The sequence below is a fragment of the Marmota flaviventris genome, chromosome 5, assembly GCF_047511675.1.
Source record: "Marmota flaviventris isolate mMarFla1 chromosome 5, mMarFla1.hap1, whole genome shotgun sequence".
Taxonomy (NCBI): Eukaryota; Metazoa; Chordata; class Mammalia; order Rodentia; family Sciuridae; genus Marmota; species Marmota flaviventris.
Window position 1 is genome coordinate 98,517,332 of NC_092502.1, and position 18,788 is coordinate 98,536,119.

General features: G+C 33.6%; 1 protein-coding gene across 2 annotated transcripts in view; it reads left to right on the top strand.

Moving 5' to 3' along the window:
* Edil3 (EGF like repeats and discoidin domains 3) overlaps window positions 1–18,788 on the top strand; it is a 397,607-nt gene that overhangs the window by 206,145 nt on the left and 172,674 nt on the right. For both annotated transcript variants that reach the window (XM_027927824.3, XM_027927826.3), the window contains one exon: window positions 16,528–16,641. In XM_027927824.3, the coding sequence (XP_027783625.1) occupies window positions 16,528–16,641 (114 nt within the window). The remainder of the gene's footprint in view (window positions 1–16,527; window positions 16,642–18,788) is intronic.

Below are 18,788 nucleotides of genomic sequence, written 5' to 3' on the forward strand. Positions count from 1 at the left end.
CTAAAATAATTATATAACTAAAATTTTAGTGGGGTTAATAGCAGGAAGGTTTTGGGGGGATTATTTTCTCATTTGTATAGTGAGTTATCTATTGAAAATAATGAATTAAATAGAATAAAAGCCATGAGGTAAATAAGTACAAACTCACAGAATTTTATATATGTGTGTGAATTTTATATATGTGTGTGTAGATCTGGATGTGTGTATATATGTGTGTTTAACATATGAAAATAAGATGTAATTTATGCTTAACTATACAAAACTATAATGATTTCTATAATTCCATAATATGTGAATTTAGTACAGTTTAGTGGTAGTGCCTGAACACTGTTCTGCAGATTTTTTAAAAATCCATTTGCATAGTTAGTAAAATGAGTTGATCAAAAACTTTTAGGTTTTCTCTATCACTGCATGTCAACTCAAAGATTTTAAATTTTGCAGTACATTGTAGAAGGATTCTACTTTGGGAAAATATGAATATCATCTCTAAAGATGGCTCTGTAGCTCCTTTAATTGTGACTACATTAAGTCCTCTTTTTCCTCTGAACCACAATAGAAAGTTTAATAACTGTGGGGAAGTAAGATGCCACATAAACTAAAATCATTATACTCAGGGCCAAATTAAGTGGATGGGGCTATACTTACACTTAGTCTTTACTGATACTTAGTCTAATTCACAAGTCATTGAATTTTATTAAAAGGAACTAAACTTCATTTTTATACATTACTCTTATAGTAGCTTTCTGTAACAAAGAAGTTTCTAATAAAACCCATTCCTCACTAACAGAAGAAGGATCATTTGATTTGCCAAAGCACTTGTTATGGAAACAACCAATTATTTTAATCAGGTTCACTGGATATGATGGAAATCATTGCCCTCAAGGCTCACTTTTCCAATGTAAAGTTACATGGTGAGTAATTAATGGAATTGAGAGTCCCACCTTAATGTATATGAAGAGAAATTAATCATAAATGTCTTCTCTTACACACACATATATATATATATTTTTGAAAGTTGTACTTTTCATAGGAGCAAAGAGTTATAGAGTAAATCAGTTCATGGTTCCTATAGGGAAACTAAAGTCTTTTAAATAAATCATAAAGCACAGGAAACATACACATCAATATATTTCATAAACTTATCTCAGAAAACTTAAAAGTTTCACTATCCACAGTTATACTTTAATGTGTTTTAGATTTCTTGTAGTCAATTGTACCAGAAAGGAATTCAATCTAAAACCAAAAATACAAAAGCAATAGAAAGTCTAGCAGTTATGTTTTCCTTCATCTGCATTTAAAGCTTCTTGGAAATCCTTTCTTGAGTGATGATAGTAACCTGCAAAGCAGTGGGAGAACTGCCTTGAAAAAAAAATGGTATCTTTGTCATTTTTATAAAAAAATGGTATCTTTGTCATTTTTATGAATATGAATACAGCTCCTCCTATTAGTATGCTTTATTGAAGTCTTTCCAATACAGCCTGCCTCATTTCATTTGGACTGAATGGTCTTACTTCAAGTTAAAATTTATCTTGGGGGAGGGGAACACTCTCTGTTGTTACTTTGAAAAGGCTGATATTCCTCATTATTTTTATGGGTCAGTTATTGTCATGCTTTGCCTGTGGGTTGAGGGTCTATGTGTGACTGTGTATGGGCATGTTTGTTTGTGTGTCGTTCTGTGTTCACAGTCTGTAAGTATGTGAATTATCAAAAGAATCCTCAAGAAATTACTTCTTTAGCAGCCTTGTTGAGGTAAAATTGATAAAGTACACATATTTAAAATATATAGTTTGATATGTTTTGACCTGTGCATGCTCCTGTGAAACTATCATCTTTAATAGTTAGTATCGTCTTCACCTTTAGCACTTTCTTGCCCCTATTGTAATCCCTCCCTTCTGCCCCTGTAACTTCATCCAACACACCACTGATCTATGTTCTGTCATGACAGATTAGCTATATTTCTAGATATTTTAAATAGAATCAGATGGCATTCTTTTTGTCTGGTTTCTTTCATTCAGCATAATTATTCTGAGACTCCTCCAATGATGTTGCTGGTATCAATAGTTTATTCCTTCTTATGGATAGATAGTGCACATTTTCATGAATGTGCTACAGCTGGTTTGTCCGTTCACTAATTGATGAACAACAAGCTTTTATCTAATGTAGATAAAGCTGTTATGAACATCTGCAGAAGTCTATGTGGACATACTCTGGCTTGTTCTAGGTAAAGACATAGGAGTGGATTTAAGGGCTAGATTGAGGGACAGATACATGTGTAAGATTTTGAGAAACTGTCAAGTTATTTTCCAAACTGATTGTATTATTTTATATTAGACCATCAGTTCATAAGTGTTAAATTTCTCCTTTTTCTCATCAACAGGGGTATGGGCATTTTAGCCATAGTAATAGTTGTGTAGTGATATTTTGGTTTTAATTTGTAATACTCTAATGACAAATGATGTTGATAATCTTTTCATAAATTTATTGACCATTCTGTTTTTAAAGATTACTTTAAGATGAACATGATATCTTTATTTATTTTGTTCATTTTTATGTGGTGCTGAGGATTGATCCCAGTGCCTCACATGTGCGAGGTAAGCGCTGTTTAGCTGAGCTATAATCCCAGCCTTATTGACCCTTCTTAAATATATACTTTTAGATATTTTGCCCCATTTTAATCAGGTCAGTAGTTTTCTCATTATTGAACTGTAAGAATTACGTATATGTTAGAGATACAATGCTTTATTAGATATTTGATTTGCAAATATATTCTTCCAATCTGCAATTGGAATTCACTTTAAATTGTTTTACTTAAAATTGATTTTAAAGAGAACAAGTTTATAATTTTAGCAAAGTACAGTTTACCAGTGTTTACTGACTCACACTTTTAATGTTGGACCTACAAAATATTTGCCCAAACTGAGTTCAAACAGATATTCTTTTATGATTTTTCTAGACTTTTTGAAATAGTTTTAGGATTTGTGTTATGGTTTACAATCTAGTTTGAGTGAATTTTCTGTGAAGGGTAAGATAGTTCTTTAAATTTCTTTTTTTAACATATAAATACCCATCATTTATTGAAAAGTCATATTTATTTATATATTTACAGAATTAGTTTTGTATATTTTGAAATTATGATGTATCTTCCTGTAGTTCTGTGTTTTTCATGTGTTTAGCATTTGTTGAGATTCTTTGATCTACAAGTACAGTTTTCATCATATTTGGAAAAATTTTAGGTATTACCTATTAAAACATATTTTTCCTTCTCCCTCTCAGAATCTTCAGTCACGTCTATTTTAGGTCATCTACCTGTGTTCTACAACTCAACAATGCACAGGTTTTCTGTTTAGTGTTGTTTTGTTTTTCACTCTCTGTTTTACTTTGTGCATTTTCTAGTGGTATGCCTAAAAATTCACACATCTTTTTTTCTGAAATGTCCAAACTATCTTTATTCCCTTCTAATATATTTTTATTTTATGCATTGTAATTTTATCTCTACAAGTTTAATTGGCTCTCCTTCTATATTTTCCATGTCTCTAACACTTTCAACATTTGAAACACAGTTATAACTTTCTTTTTGGCTAATTCTAACATACAGATTTTCTTCTGATTTTTGGCATGCCTATTGATCTTGGTTCCATGATCATGACATGATCTTTGCCTTGTTGAGTGCTGGCTGCCTGTGGTCCTATATATTCTCTTCAATTTAGTAGTCTCATATAGTTTCCTTACATGGAAACAGCTTGATAATTCTGGTCTTGCTTTAGATGTTTGAGGTGGGACCAATTAGGGGATTTAGTCCAGGACTTATTATTTCCCACTACTGAAGTAAGACCCTTCCTTGTCTTCTGCCCAACTGCATATGTTCGTTGATTTTCCAGGCTGAGTAGTGGGAACTGTCATTTTCCTGACCCAGAATGAGCTGCAACTATTGTTCCCTCTGGTCAATTCAGATGGGTCTCTCACCAATAGGTCACTCAAAAGCCAGTGCTTAGCAGCATTCTCCTAAATGAATGAGGGACACTCCAATGTTCAGGACATGCCCCCCTCAGATCTCTGTGGGTTCTCTCTGGGTAGTCATTGCCTGTAACATTATTCTGTCCTATAAACCATAGCCTCCTTGACCTCTTTAGACTCACAGCTCTTTCTCATCTCCCTTGTTTTGTAATTCAATATATTGGAGGCAGGTGTAACTTTGTGGTAGAGTGCTTCCCTAACATACACAAGCCCCTAGGTTTGAACCCAAGTACCACAAAATGTTTTAAATTGATACATTAAAACATAAGTGTTTTTTACATACTTATAGGGTATCATAAGTATGTTTGATGTTTCATACACATGTGTATCATAAGTATCATTTGATGTTTCAACACATGTGTAAATCATGTAATGTTTAAATCAGGGTAAACATATCTATCTCCTCAAACATTTATTCTTTTGTATGGTGAAAGGATTCAAAATCCTTTCTTCCAGCTTTTTAAATTTTATATATATATATTTAACATAATTGTTATCTTAGTCACCCTACTGTACAACAGCACACCAGAATTTCTTACTTCTGTCTAAATGTAACGTAGTATCCATCATCAATCTATGCCTATTCCTCACACTTCTCTCTCTAACTTCTGGTAACTACTATGCTACTGTCAACGTTTATGATTTCAATGATTTTAGGTTACACATTTGAGTGAGCCAGTGTGGTACTTGATTTTTTACATCTGACTCACTTTACTTAACACACTTCACTTAACACAATGATCTCCAGTTCTATCCATGATGTCACATGAATATGATTTCATGCTTTTTCATAATTGATTAGTATTCTATGGTATGAGTGTGCATGTATGTATGTGTATATATATGTGTGTGTGTGTATAATATATCACATTTTCTTTATCCATTAATCAGTCAATGGATATTTATGTTGCTTCCATTCATTAGCTTTTCTGAATGGTGCTGCAATGAACATGAAATGAAGGTGTCTCTTTGACCTACTGAATTTGTTTCTTTAGAATATTTACCAGTAGTGGGACTTCTAGGTCATATAATAATACTATTATTTATTTCAGGAGCCTCCATACTATTTTCACAGTAGATGTACTAACTTACATTCACAATTCTCTTTAGCCCAGGTAGTTAACCAGGCTCCACCTGGATTCTTCCTCCTAATCCCATAGTCTGAAATCCCTCTCAGGACAGTAAGTGATAGAAGTCACCTGGCTTATGGTGGTCTTTTACATCTTAATGTCCACAATCTTGAACATTGTTGTCTCCCACACATTGTTTTTCAGGCAGGAGCAACCTACCTGAAAAATTTGGTCCCTGGTACTAGTGTCTTGGCCAAAAACAGACTTCTCTCAAATTTCAACATTATCACTTTTAATGAAGAAAATAAGCCAATTTGGCATGCTTAACAATGAATATGGGAGACAAAATAAAGTACAAGAAGCAATGGCTTGTAAGCAGTGCTTTTTGGCACTGAGTAATGAGTTGGTTGCTTGAAGCTGATTCTTCCGTGGCAGATGTTTCATTGCCTCTATCTCTGCCAGGAATCAGGAACCCACAAAATATCCTAATATTATGTAGATGAGATTTTGAAATGAGAGAAATCTAACCAGCCAGCTTTTTCACTTTTATGGGGACTGAAATGCCTAAGAGTTTCAAAAGCAGTCTTTTCTATATTTACCAGCCATAATTTATATCTACTAGGTATAGCTCTCAGAGGTCTATCTGCCAGAATTTATGGAGAATTGATGAGCTATTTTTTAAGTAAAGGTCACCATTTTGAAAAGAGACACATTAAGAGTGTTTCTTGAATTATCCCATTCAGTGGGTTGAATTTCCATAGGCTTTACAATTTTGTTGGTCATTCTACTCTAAGGCAGAGCCACTTTTACATACAGTGTTTATAAAAATTTTCCCCATGTTGACTCTGACAATACTCCCAAAGTAGAATTTTCTGTGTATGTTAAAGCCTCACCAGAAATTTATCTGTATTTTCCTCCAGTGACATAATCAAGAAACATTCTATGGAATGATATGAATATGGTTTATCTCATAATAATATGGATAGTTAGTTCTTTTTATAGTCTTCAAAGTTGAAAAGATTTTTTTTTACCATCAATTACCTTATTTACTCTTCACAGTAGCCCTGAAAGTATGATATAATTCTTCACTTGGGAACATTGTTGTAGTTAATTATGGCTATAACACAAAATTTTAAAGATATCAAATGTGGAAACCTGACATATTATTTTTCTATATTCTCTGAATCTTCATGTATCTGTATGTGAGAGTTGATTGGTAGCATTCTTTTTAGGGTTAAGGAAAATTATTTTTCTGTGTATATTAATATGTGACTACGTGTATAAGTGACTGCCTATTCTTTAAATGTAACATCGCTCGCAAATTTTCTTTGGTTCAACATTTTTAGTACAAGTTTCTATCTATGTTTACAAATATCAAGGTCCTTGAAAATAAAGTTGTAATTTAATTTGGCAAATTGAGGGTTTGAAAGCATCCCCTTAAAAGTCCCTCTTGGTAAAAATGTATATTTAGAAGATATATTGGTGTTACGCCTCTCTTCTTAACAATATGCATGTAAAATGAAATAAGTGGTTACCTGCAGGTTTCATACAGCTCATATCTTCAAAAACATTATGAAATAAATTGCTGATAGGAGTGCAAATTGTTGCAACCCCTTTAAAAACCAGTTTGACATTCTCTCCTAAAGTGGAATATATGCATCTTTATGACTCAGTCATTTCATTCCTCAGTATAACCAGGAAAAATTCACTACATTTGAGCATCAAGAGACATCTATAAGCATATTCTCTGATAATTTTACTTCCAAAAATACAAAGACCATTAATATTAGAAAAGAAAAATTCCTGTGGTCTATTTTCATAGTGCCAAACTATACAACAATTGAATTGAACCCATGGCCTCCTGCAACAGGGATGGGAAGGAAGCCACAGAGAGAAAAGCACATACTGAATAGCTAGCTGCCTTTTAACTGTGACATGCAAATACAGGTAAAAGTTAAAGATGCTGTTTAGGAATATATATTTAAGTGGCAAAACTGTAAACTATACAAAGAGCAAAACTGTGAACCCCATAAAAAGAAGGAAACCAGTTACCTTTGTGAGGGTGAAGGAGAAGTTGTGAATGGAAGGGGAGTGTGAGGACTTCTGAGGTTCTGGCAGGATTCTGGTGCTTGACCATGGTAGTTTTTGCACAGGTTGTCTCTTTATAATTACTCATTTAATTTATTATTTTGTATACTTTTCTGTATGAATGTTATCTTTCAAATAATTTTTTTTTATGTAATGTGGATTGTCTCTCAGGAAAAACAGTTATTTTAATTACACAGATATAAAATGTATCCCTGCCCTCAATAAACAAGGAAACTTCAAAACAAATGTATTCTTTTTATCTAAATATAAAGCTAAGAGGCATGTAATAAAGAATGTAAAAGCCAAAGAAATACATTTCTACATAGAAAAGCAGTTGTGGATTTGGAAAGTAATGTTAGAACAAATGTCCACTCAAGATTTTAGGAAAATTATTAAGAATGATAAAGTGTTTGGTGGGGGTATTCCAAATTAAAACTTGAGGAGTGGAGTCTTTGATCTAGAAGAAAAATACTACTATTATTAGGTTATGATAATAACTTGAAAAAAAGATGGTGGAGTGTCCCTTTTGTGTTCTCTTTAGTATGCAGTACCGTGAAGGCAAATGTGAAGTACTGGTGGAGAAGGAATGCTAATCTGACCTGGTGGTCATGAAGCACACTGATGAATAGCACAGACCTTAGAGACAAATGATCTGAGTTTTGATCTCATTTTTATCACCAATATGACTCTGAGAAACATATTTGTATTTTTTATGTCTTTATTAGTGCATTATAGTTTTGGGGTTCATTTTTTATATAATAATGCAATCATAGACTATAATTTGCTTCACTTCAGTCACCAATACTTCCTCTTTCCCTTTTCCTACTAACTTCCTGTTCTCTTCTCTATTGATCTTCCTTCTATTTACTTATAGTTTTAAAAATTAGTGTTGTATAGATAAACATAAGGAAGAAATTCCCTGCAGTCTATTCATATATGTACATAGCATAATTTAGTCCGTTTCATTTCAGAATTCCTCCCTCTTCCCATTCCTCCTCACTCCCTCTCAATCCCCTTCCTTTACTCAACAGATTTCTATTTTCATGAGGATAGTCCCTTCTTTTTCCCTCTTGTTTTGGTTTAGTTTCTGCATATGAGAGAAAATAATTGATCCTTGACTTTCTGAATCTGGTTTATTTCACTGAGCTTGATGATCTCCAGTTTCATCCACTTACCAGCAAATGACATAATTTCATTCTTCTTTATGTCTGAGTGAAACTCCAATGTGTATACATGCCACATTTTCTTTATCCATTATCTTTTCATAGGTACCTGTGCCATTTCCATAAGTTGGTTATTGTGAATTGCACTGTTTGGCCATATTGTTATTATTAGAGATTCTATAGAGGTAAACTCAAAAGATTATGAAATTCTTTCCAGAATGCAAACAAAAAATTTTAGTTTGAGCAAGCGCCTAGGGAAAATTCTTTGTTATAAAGGATTTTCTACTGTAGGTGGTTTTCCTTGGAGTCTGCTGAAAATACAAAATGGAAAACATCACCATATGCTGAAAATTAAAATGCTTATAGAAAGGAAAAGAAATAAAACATGAGAAAATCACATTCTAGTTGACAATTTAAATAAAGTTCCTGAATAAAATACAAGATGCCCAGGTAAATGTGAATTTCAGGCGCATACTAATTTTTGTAAGCATATCACAAATATTTCATTGGTATCCTCTGTTTTTATTTGCTTTATGTAGCAAACTTAAATATTAGGAAGTCTATATGTAATTTACAAACCACCTTAAAAATCCAAACACACTAGATCATACATAATCCAAGTCATATAGACTCAGCATACATTTCCAAAATGTTGCCAATAATGTAATTCTACAGTACATTAATGAGCTCTCTAAAACAAACATTTGTATAAAGTCATGCCCCTTTCCACATTTTTAAGTTCTTTATTAACTCCCCAGTACACAGAGAATAAAGTTTAAATTTCTTAACTTGATTTATAAAGCCATAAAAATCTGGTTCCTATCTTCTTAGTAACTATGATCCCCTGTAATGTATGTCCCCTCCCCACAGTCAAATCGCATGCCCTAGACACTTAAGGTGTTCAGTTCTTCCAGAAAACATTGTGTGCTTTTATGTTGTTTATTAATTTAACAATCTAAAAAAAACAGCTCCAGCTCATTCTTTAAACACCATCCACAGTTATTACCTCCTTCAAACAATCTTCCACATCTCCTGTAGACAAAGTTCCCAGAACGTTTTGTGCTTAATACTCTAAGGCACATATTTCATTATATACCATTATAATTATCTACTTCCTAAATAAAAGGGTAGAAATGCTGTCTCTTAGAACAGGAACCATCCCTATTCACTGATGCACCAAATTATGTATTTTAGTGCCGATTCATAGATGGTGGTCATAGAATTTTAATAACTGAATGAGTGAATGAGAGGATGAAGGCAGATTATATGAATCAGAGCTTTGCTTCCAATATGAATCCCATTTCACCTAGCCTGTTATGGGTTTGTGATAATTCTCTATAAAAAAGTCAGAATGGTTAATCAAAGTTGACTGCTAAAACTAGAAAGAGGAGCAAGTGAAATAATTTGGTTCAGCAGATAGAATGGAGTGATTTATTTTGGATAAGGCACTAGAATATGCAAAAATGAATAAGTGATAACATACCATAATAAAAGTATGGAACCAGAGAATATATGCTTTTCATACTTTGATCAAAGAACAATGAGATACTGAGAAGTCACACTTAGACCTACAGATTGCTGATATGAATAATAATGAAGCACATATTCGTGAAGAAAAATAATTCACAGAGTATAGTATATATAAGAGAATACACCTCAAAAGCATTTTCCTAAGTCTACTAAACTGCAAAACTAAACATTTCCTAGTCTGCAAAACCAATTTAGTTTCCAATATTTGGAGTTGTTTTGAGAAATTGCATTTTACTGTGTAGCACTTATCATTTTGCACTGCAGCTAATTATTTATTTCTTTCTATATTTAGTCAGCTGTAAAGGAGTAAAAAAATAAGGGACCATGACATATAAATCATTAGCTGCATTCTTAGTACCTAGCACAGAACCAAGGATGGTTGGATGGATGGATGGATGGATGGATGGATGGATGGATGGATGGAAGGACTGACTGGTGGTTAGATGGATGGATGAATTGATAGATGAGTGGAAGAACGGACTTCCTAAGAAGAAAAAGTTCTTTTCAACATTTGCCAACCTGGCTTATGCTTCAGCATCACCTGAACTCCTTTTAAAACAACATTTTTACCTCCATTTCACACAAGAATCAGAATTTCTGATTATGTAGGTATGCTACATCTTGAGACAAATATTGAAATACATAACACATGCTATATCATGCATGAGATGCCATATTATTACAAAAGAAAGACATTTGAAATATTTGTCTGACATACTTTTGTGTGACTTTTCTGATTTCAAAAAGAGAAGTCACCCAGTTCACATCAATTGAAAAAAAAATTGCTCAATTTCCATTATTTCCTTAATAGAATGCCTTTAGAAAGAGGCTAGATCCCTACTTGCCTTCCCCTGTCTCAATTACTGAACTCCTTGTTATAGTACTTAGGTCTACACATCTCCAATATTCCCAGTTCATTCTTACCAATCCACAAATATTTACTGTGGACAAGTCATTATGCTGCATGCCCACTGAAGTAACATCCTTGAAGATAGTTTGCCCTCTAATGAAAATTTTCAGTGAAGGATGCATTTGGGTTTTTTGGTTTTTTTGATTTTTTTTTTTTTTTGCTTTTATTGTATGCTTTTATTTATGAATGCCCTCAAGTCATCACAACCCTCTCAGTTATCCCTTCCTTAACCTGCTTCTCAGCTGGTTTTGGCTTTACAAGTACCTTGGAACAGCTGTCTTATCTCACCAGCCAAATATCTGATTATGAGCAAATAAGCCTTAAGCCTTAATAAAATAATTTTATGTGGAAGTATTCCAAAGAATTGGAATGGATACCACTTTGATACTAATAGAAAAGGCATTTGTATCAAAATTGAGATATTAAAATAAGTGCTACGATGCCAGGAGAGAGATGGGAAGAGAATACAGCTCTTTTGTTTGAAAGAGGTGATAGGTGAATATCTCTTGGATTTGGAACTTTTGTTACCTTACTGTTCTTAGTAAGTAAAAGTTACCAACAAGTCATAAAAATATTACACGTGAACCGATGTGATTGGAGAATGTTGATCTTAATCTGATACTGAAAAATAAATGACAGGTAACATAGGACATAGCCAGATCAAAAGGGAATTCAAGTTTATGAGATGAAAAATATACTGAACTTGTCCCTGAAATGACTGGGAAATTCTCTAGGTAATTCTGATTATGGCATAGTTAAATTCTATATTAGAGTGGAAGAACAGTATTCTAGAAATTCATCATAAAAGTCATTCAGACTTAAAAGAGAAAATGAAAAACCATAGGTTTTAGATAAGTAAAAAAAAAAATTAAAGGTCAAACTTTAAAGGTAATCACTCACAGGAGGTCTGGGTAATATTTAATAGCTAATGGGGAGTTCAGGGAAGATGTGTTGTTAAGGATCAAAAATAGTAGACCCTTGAAAATAAGCTTTCACCAGCTAATTAGCAGTCAATAACAATATTGCAAGGAAAGATAACCCAACAAAAGAATAAGGAAACCAAGAAATCATATCTTTGCAAAATGGAAAAAAAAAAAAAAAGCAAGAACATACTACAGTGGTGTCCTGTTAGTACCAAAACAAGGTGCTCAGCCAGAGTCTCAGTGCTTTACCCAGCTTTTTCATTTATGTGACCAAAAATCTGACCAAGATAAAGGAGGAAAAGTTTATTTTGCCTCATGGTTTCAGATTTCTCAGTCTACAAAAGGTTGACTCCGTAGCTCTGGGCCCAAGGCGAGGCAGAACATCATGGTAGAGGGAAGCAGCTCAGAATATGGGAACAAGGAAGCAGAGAGATAGCTCCAATCACCAGGGACAAAATATTAACCCCAAAGGCATGCCTCAAGTGACCGACATCCTCCAGCTACACCCTGCCTGCCCAAGGATACCACACAGTTAATCCATATCAATGGATTAATCCACTAATTAGCTTATGACTCTTATAACCAATAATTTCCCTCTGAAACTTCTTGCAAAATTGGCTAAACATAAGCTTTTGGGAGAACACCTTTGTTTAAACCATAACACTCAAAGTATTCCTTCTTGATGCTCTTGGGGCTTGGTACATACTTGGGTGTGATAAGAGGATAGATTGACTGACAGAAAGATTAAATGGACTTCTGTTCCCAGAGGTTTAGCTATCCTAGTGTAAAAGGTGTTCAATATTTAAAATATTGTAAGCCAAGCTGAAAGAGGATATGTACCTCAACTACTAGGATTTCAGCATCCACCTAAGGAGTTCTGAGGGAATTCAAGGAAGAATTAAGACAATGATAACCCAAGAATAAAACCTGGTGTGATCTTAGTACAAAGGTGACTAGAGAAAAAGTCATGAATTAATTAGCTGATTAATTGGTTAATTATTATTATTTTTTTAATTGCTAGAGGAGGCTCCAGAGAATTAGTCTAGATATCATGCAGTCTAAGGAAGAATGGGATTAATGCATATTTAAATATAATTCTCTGAAAAGAAGCAAAATGTCTTCCATAGCAAAAATTATGCCTTGCTTTTCAAAGACCCAAATAAGAAACAAGCAATGTAATTTTGACTTCAAAAAATTTTTTGACAGTCTGCTGTTGCAAGTCATGACTTTGGGCTATAATTTGCACAATATTGGGTTTGACAAAAATCCAGAACAAAGACCATGCATAACTAAATAATTTTCTGAATGCAGATGTATATTAAGTAAACTTCCAAAGAAATAAGTATACCTATTGACCTTCAAACCTTAAAACTATCATTACTATTATTATAAATGAGCTATAAGATTGATTAAATATAGAAATTCTTATTTTATATAAGGACTGCTGTGTGAAATTGTTCTAAGATATAAAAAATACTCTGCTGTATCCCACTATATTTAGAATAGATATGGCCTTTCTTTCTGGAAATTATAATGACTTGATCTGTGACAAAAACAAATATGTACAATTTATTATGAAGATGTTTAATTTTCATTTCATTACATTATAGTCTGTGAACATTTATAAGTCTTTAATTAAGCATGATTTATACAAATTGAGGTCATTTTCCATTTAGATTGCTTGCAGTGTTAATCACAGTGTGAATAGCCTTTACTGCTGAAAGAATTGCATTATACTAATACAAAAACGCCTCTCTGTAATTTGCATATGTTCTCTGAGCCCGCATGTTACTGGATATGTACACATGTAAAAATGTTTTGCTAAATACGATACTGTACTAAAGAATATATATAATTCATTTAAAATAACATTTACATTTTATAAATTTAGATTTAAGTAGTTTGAGTTTTAAAAATAAACATTGCAAAGTGAATATTTAAACAATGAAGAGGTTATTTTTTTAACATAAATTAAGTATGTCTATAAAGCCTTTCCACTTCAGCAAATGTAATTCCAATTCACTCCGACTCATGTTAACACTGGCTAAAGGTGTTAACTCTTGATTTTTTTGGAACCAGAATTTCTTAATTATAATTTGCTTGTTGATGACTCTAGATTTGTCTTATGGACCTATAGCTAAAAGGTTCAAAGGTTGATTTGTCCTAGATGCACATTCACATATTTTTAAACACTATTTATTGTGTAAAGACATGGATGATTTAGGGAAGAACAATTGTGTCTGCATATTAATAACAGTACATACAATTCTTGGTTGTTCTCACATTATTGACTAGGGAACTTTGTTCTACTAAGATTTCCAAGGGGCAAGAGTTGGGTTTGATTTTGGTCATGATGTATTTCGTTCTTAAAATGATAAATTTCTTAGGGCTTTTTACCTGAGTACTAAGTCATATTTTGTACTATTAACACCAAATCTAGGGTAGGTTTCTCTCCTGCCTTCTATTCATTTCTCAAGTCTATCTCACTATGGCCTCACTGGGTCCTTCTAAAGCAGGAGGATAAAGGGGATATCCTCCTATCCTGCTCCACCTCTTCAGTGCCAAAAGACAAACTGCAATTCCTTCCATTGGAGCTAAGGGTTCATTGTAATTTGATCCCTTTCCTGCATCTTCAGACTTGGGATCCCATTACTCCCCCTCACATTCTCTACTCCAAAGTGGAACTATTCATGTATCTAAACCGACCATCAGATCATCAAAGTTGTCATCAATTCCGGTTCCCTGCTTGGAAGTACACCACAGTGTCCATCTTGTCCCTATTAATCCTGATTAAACCTTTCCTTCAAGGTGAAAATCAAAATATATTCCCTATGTATTCTTCAGGCATCAGTACTCAGTTTCTTCTATATGCATATGTAAACAAATAACCTTTTTATGAATAGCTTCATAAAATAAGGCACTGCTTTTTTCTGAGAAATGAAGATTTAATTTATTAGCCATAACATGTTTTTATCTAAAACAAATTACAGTAAATGTGGTCTAGGAAAAGGCATATTGGGCATGTTCCAAAGTAAGCAAACTTTGCCATTGTCTTAAATTGAATTGCAACAAAATAAATAACACAGAGATTTTCATGCCACTTAGAGTAACTGAAGTTTTGATAATAACAAGAAGAATTGAACATTTCATCAGCTAGGAAAGTGAAGAAATGACTTAGGTTCATTCTTTCCCCTTCTATTTACTCCCTTTTCCTTCCCTCCCTCCCCTCTCCTCTCTCTCTTTCAGGAGAGTTTCAGTATAAATTATCTGAGAGCTTGTCATAATTTTCAGCACACAGTTCTTTTTAGACATTGTCAGATCCTACGTTTATTCTATTTTGCATTTTTAAATACTGAAATTATTGAGATTATTTTCAACATAGTCATGAATTATCTCTGCTTTCAGTTTGGGACACCTAAAAACAACAACAACAACAAAAAAGAACTGCCTTCAGAGAAAATCATGACTCACTTAAGGAAAATAAGACCTCACTTTCAATAGTGCACCATGAATGGGAATGTGACAAACTCAATTTTCAGGAGGGGATAGTGTTTAGAAGACAGAAATTGGTACTTGTTTCCTTGTTTGGTCTTGAGGGGATAATTTAGTGATCAAATTGCTTTAAGCAACTGTGATAACCTAGGACTTCAGATATACTTTTTAATATAGTGGATCAGAAGGCACATTAAATCTAAACTATATTTTTAGGTTGCACATGTCACTATTTCTATTATTTTGCTAGAAGTGTAGCAGGAAACACTTTATGGGCACCAGTGGTCTTCAAGTAGAGTGTGATATTTCAGGAGTACAAAGAACAGGGAGTACAGGAGCTGCATGTGGAAAGTTTGCCATCTGACTAGGTGAAGGGTGAAAGGCATGTACCTAGAGGACTACTAACTAATACTATTTAGGTCTGTAAACTGGTTAAGCATAAAACAGCAACAAGTTATCAGATTCAGGACCAACAGGGAGTTGACTGGAGTAGATGATAGGAGGAAAAAGAGATGAGAGAGCAGCCTGCTCTCCACCTACCTTACTAGCTCTACAGAACCCAGTGTTGTACTACAGGGAATTATTTGGAAATATCAGTGATTGATATTTGACTCAATTAGTCATTTTTCCCTTTTGCATTTAATTCATATTCATTTTCTCTGTTGTCTAAAATTAGCATGGAAATTAGTATAATTTGATGAATGTTATTACATATGGTTTTGTATCATGTGTGATAATGGTATATGAAAGGTAAGTCCCCTTAGTCATCCTAACTTTAGAAACTCTTGAATGAGATTAGGAAGTGATCATCATTTACATTTATTATACTTTGCATGTAATGAGCTTTAGCGATTAACTCTAATTTGCTTCTCATCGTATTCATCAAAGGCAAACTATTTAAAAACTAAAACATCTCCGTCAGTTAGAATTTTAATGAATTAAGATGAAATGAGACAGTGTTAATTGGCAGTTGCTGCGGGGTGGTTTCTAGATCTTGTAAGTAAAACCAATTCATCTCCCCATCAGGGTTAATTTGTTTGATTTAATTCTAAGGATATACTGAATATTTCCCCAAACTATTCATATGTATTTTTAGAATTTGAGAATGGTTTAGTTCTGTTGATCCTTCATCTGGATTTTTCAATTCTATTTGAAATTGATTAAATTTGATTTTAATGAACTGTTGGTTTAAGCAGAATTTGTATCACTGACGTGTGTAAGTACAAACACCAAAGGAATAGCATCACTCAGACTTTTTCATTTGAAATGCCTAAAACCTTCTAATATCTAATCATTTTTTTACCAATAACCCTCTTCCTTTATTCTTGTTTCCTTAGATATAAATGAATGTGAAGCTGAACCTTGCAAAAATGGTGGTATATGTACGGACCTTGTTGCTAACTATTCCTGTGAGTGCCCAGGAGAATTTATGGGAAGAAATTGTCAATATAGTAAGTATTTTCATGTGTATATATATATTATATATGTATATCCATTTATATGCATATATGGATATATACATACATATACATGAATGATTTTATTTATGTATCCTTCATTTATTATGGAATCCCGCCAAAATCAATACCATTCATTTCAGAGTTCATAATTGGTCAAAATGGCACATTCCATATTTATTGACATAATATTATTAGCACACACATATTTTCCAGTTCACAGTATGCATAGAAGTAGCATTGTGGTCAGAAAAGAATGGCAACAGTCCTGAAGATACTCAAGTCTGTTTTTCCAAATAATCCCATTTTGATTTTGAGAGTGTGTATAATCTAGTTTAATACCAACAGAGTGGTTACTTTGGATTTGATAGACATTGGAACCAAAGAGCCTCTATCACAAATAAAGGTAGAGATAAAGAAGGATTTAGTTGACCTGCCCCTTACATCAGCAAGGATTTTTTATATAATTTATTTGTCTTCTTGGAAGCCTAACACAGTCACATTTTGAGATAGTAAATCAAATGGCAGGACAATAATTTGTGTGAAATGTTTAAAAAGAGGCAGAAAGTTTTAATCTCCTTAAAAATAAAAAAGGAGGCTAAAAGTAGTAACAGGGCTATTGTCAATGGCGTGGGACCTAAATTAGGCAGAAACACAGGTAAATAAGAACACTAATGATATCACTTTATAATTGTTGGATACTTAGGAAACTTCATATGTTACAGATTTTATGTGTATTATATTATCTGAGCATCACAACAATATCATTCAAAGTCAGAATAAAGCTGCAGATAAGAATTCAGATGTAGAAACTTAGATACATATATGATGTGTTTTGCCTAAGCTCTCACAATTAGTCAATTAGTTGGTTGTAGAAGCAGAACTAATAAAAATGCAGGCTTTGTATTCCCAATTCAATGCATTTTCCTCTAACCTGAGAAATTTCTTCAGATACAGATGTTCAAAATAAACATACAATAAAACCATTACTTCTCTCTCTCTTTTTCTCTATCTCTTTGGACACAGTCACACATTTCCCACTTCCTCCTTCTTCCTTTCCCTTCCAAAATGGTCTTTATAAAATAAAATAGGGAATTATATTGAACAATTTATTTGAGTTATATGTTCAAACAAATGATCATCTAAAAGCTACATACTCATCATCCTAACCTGAAAAATTACACTAAAATAGTCAAGTTATTAATATCAAAGACAATTCACTATCATGTCCATATTCAAAGGAAAGTCTTAAATATAGTGTATAAATACAAAACCAAGTCAAAGAAAAATAGAATGTTTCACTAAACAATATAAAAAAAAACTGATTGGATGACACCAGGTACAAAGTGATGGACTGAGGGGGAAATTTTTCTTGGCTCCAAATGATTGGAGAAGGATAATGAGCATGGGTTGATGAGGAAAGCCACAGGGATGAAAGGGCAGCTTGAGGATAGATAGACCATCCAACCAGAGACCAGTAGCCAGCCAAGCAGCTAGTCTAGCAACCTTCCCATAGAGCACTTACCTGACCACCTTCATTAACTCACATGCAGATTCAGCTCTTGGCCAACCCCAGGCACAGAACTTTGATCCTTTGTTTTTTTGTTTCATGGAAAATGAAGATGGCTGCCTGGTCAGTGCTGATAATTGTGCTAAAGAGCTACCTCTATGATGTCTACAGATGAACACTTTACTAAGATGGTGAAGAATGAACAAACCAATGTCAATGAACTATATTACATTTGTGTAGCAAAAATAGTTCTGGGACCAGAATAGAGTATCTTCCGAGAAGCACTGGAACTAAGCAGAGCTTAAAATGGCACCTGGCTTAGCCCATCCAGGCATGCTAAGGCCACACTTCTGATTCATAGGAAGACTGGACAGTTAGCAACTGGAGGGAGAGGCCTTCACATTTTCTTTAATGGACTCATGAGAACTGCCTCTAGATGACTTTCACTCTGAGTTGATCCATTCCTAGCTCTCTGAATCAGATTCAGAAGAACTAGCCTCTGAAGATATGGACATTCTAGACCAAGACGTAGGGCATTAAGGAATTGGGGTAGAGTTCAGAATTGATAGCTGGGAGAGGTGGAGCTTATGAAATAAACACTAACATCAGGAAAGAGGGAAAGATGCCTTTG